At 46.9% G+C, this 1536-nt stretch overlaps 1 protein-coding gene across 1 annotated transcript; it reads left to right on the top strand.

The window, feature by feature from the left end:
* Positions 1 to 251: 251 nt before the first annotated feature.
* Positions 252 to 1112, top strand: LOC112245613 (keratin, type I cytoskeletal 13-like). Its single transcript, XM_042305357.1, has 3 exons — positions 252 to 546; positions 686 to 849; positions 935 to 1112. The coding sequence occupies exons 1-3, from the start codon at positions 397 to 399 to the stop codon at positions 1110 to 1112; spliced, it is 492 nt and encodes a 163-aa protein (XP_042161291.1). The 5' UTR covers positions 252 to 396.
* Positions 1113 to 1536: the final 424 nt, after the last annotated feature.

Here is a 1536-nt window from a genome sequence, read left to right as displayed (position 1 = left end):
CCAAGCCATAAGACTGTTGAACAATTAATCAAATGTCAACCCGGACTATTTACATTGACCCCCAACCCCCATTGCCTCCTGCACCTTTGTTTTTATACTGCTGCTACTTTCTGTTTATTATCTATGCATAGTCACTTTACAAATGACCTCGACTAACCTGTGGTGGTGGCGGTTATAAGGTTTTGGCATGGGAAAGGGTGGCAGCGGCGGTGGCGATTATGGTTTCATCATGGGAGGGGGTGGTGGTGGCTTTCAAGCACTTCTGTGATAAGCAATAGTGTTCAAATTCATAAGGAAGACAGAGGGCAGGTCAAGTTGTTACCATCAGGCAGTGGTCAGTCACGTCTTAATCCTTTAAACTCACCACCATGTGTTTCTCCACAGGAGCTGCTGGCCATGAGGATGGAGATGACTGGACAGATCAACGTGGAAGTGGACGCAGCACCACAGGAGGACCTGACAAGAGTCATGTCTGAGATCCTTGAGCAATACGAGACCGTTAGTGCCAAGAACCAGCGTGACCTGGAGTCCTGGTTCCAGACCAAGGTAGAACCTCTAGAACCCCTAAACTATGTTAATTTTGTAGATGTTCCTTTACTTCTAGTCGGTAACATTGTGACATTCTATCATGAGCTGAAATGTTGGTTTGTTTCTGTGATGATTGACCACTTATTGTGTTTTACAGACAGAGACGTTGAACCAGGAGGTGGCGTCGAGCACAGAGGTTCTCCAGACCTCCAAGTCAGAGATTTCGGACATCCGTCGTACACTGCAGGGCCTGGAAGCCGAACTGCAGTCACAGCTCAGCATGGTGAGCCGTAATTATTTACACGGACCACCATTTAGGGGGCATTACTTACGCAACTTTCTGCAAATTTCCTGGATGCTAACTATGCTAATCATTGGTTTCCCTTCCTCACAGCCTCTTTCTCAGCTCCTCGAAATCCGGCCACAGCTCCTGCCTCAGCTCCTGTCTCACCTTTGGCCTCAGCTCCTCCAGCTCTGGCCTCAGCTCCAGCCTCAGCTCCTGCAGCTCCTCCAGCTCCACCACACGCATGGTGGTGATCGTCACAGAGGAAATGGTGGATGGCAAGGGGCAAGCAATGGGTTAACCCCATGGAATTATAATATCGGCTGAGTAATGTAAAATATTCCAGTCAGAGCTAGCAAAGCAGTCTTGTAGCTTAGTCTCCGATTCGGAGGACCATTTCTCTGTGGAGCATGTCACGGGCACTTCCTGTTTGACCTTGTATACAGGAAGTAGGAGTATAGGGTCATGATCTGATTTGCCAATGTGGGGACGAGGAAGGGCCTGGTATGCTTGCTTGTGGATAGAGTAACAGTGGTCTAGGACTTTATCGCCCCAACTGGAGAAGGAGACGTGTTGATGGAAAAAACCATCCCAGATACAGGTTTCTGTGAATATATTAATTATCAATACCAATCATTAAAAACAACATACAGACAGAACATTTTATTTTTGAGGTTGCAAAAGCTAATGGTGAAGACAAGGAAGTGTATAAAAGAAAAGGGTTA

Source organism: Oncorhynchus tshawytscha, linkage group LG02, assembly GCF_018296145.1.
Source record: "Oncorhynchus tshawytscha isolate Ot180627B linkage group LG02, Otsh_v2.0, whole genome shotgun sequence".
Taxonomy (NCBI): Eukaryota; Metazoa; Chordata; class Actinopteri; order Salmoniformes; family Salmonidae; genus Oncorhynchus; species Oncorhynchus tshawytscha.
This window is presented reverse-complemented; position numbering and strand designations above follow the sequence as displayed.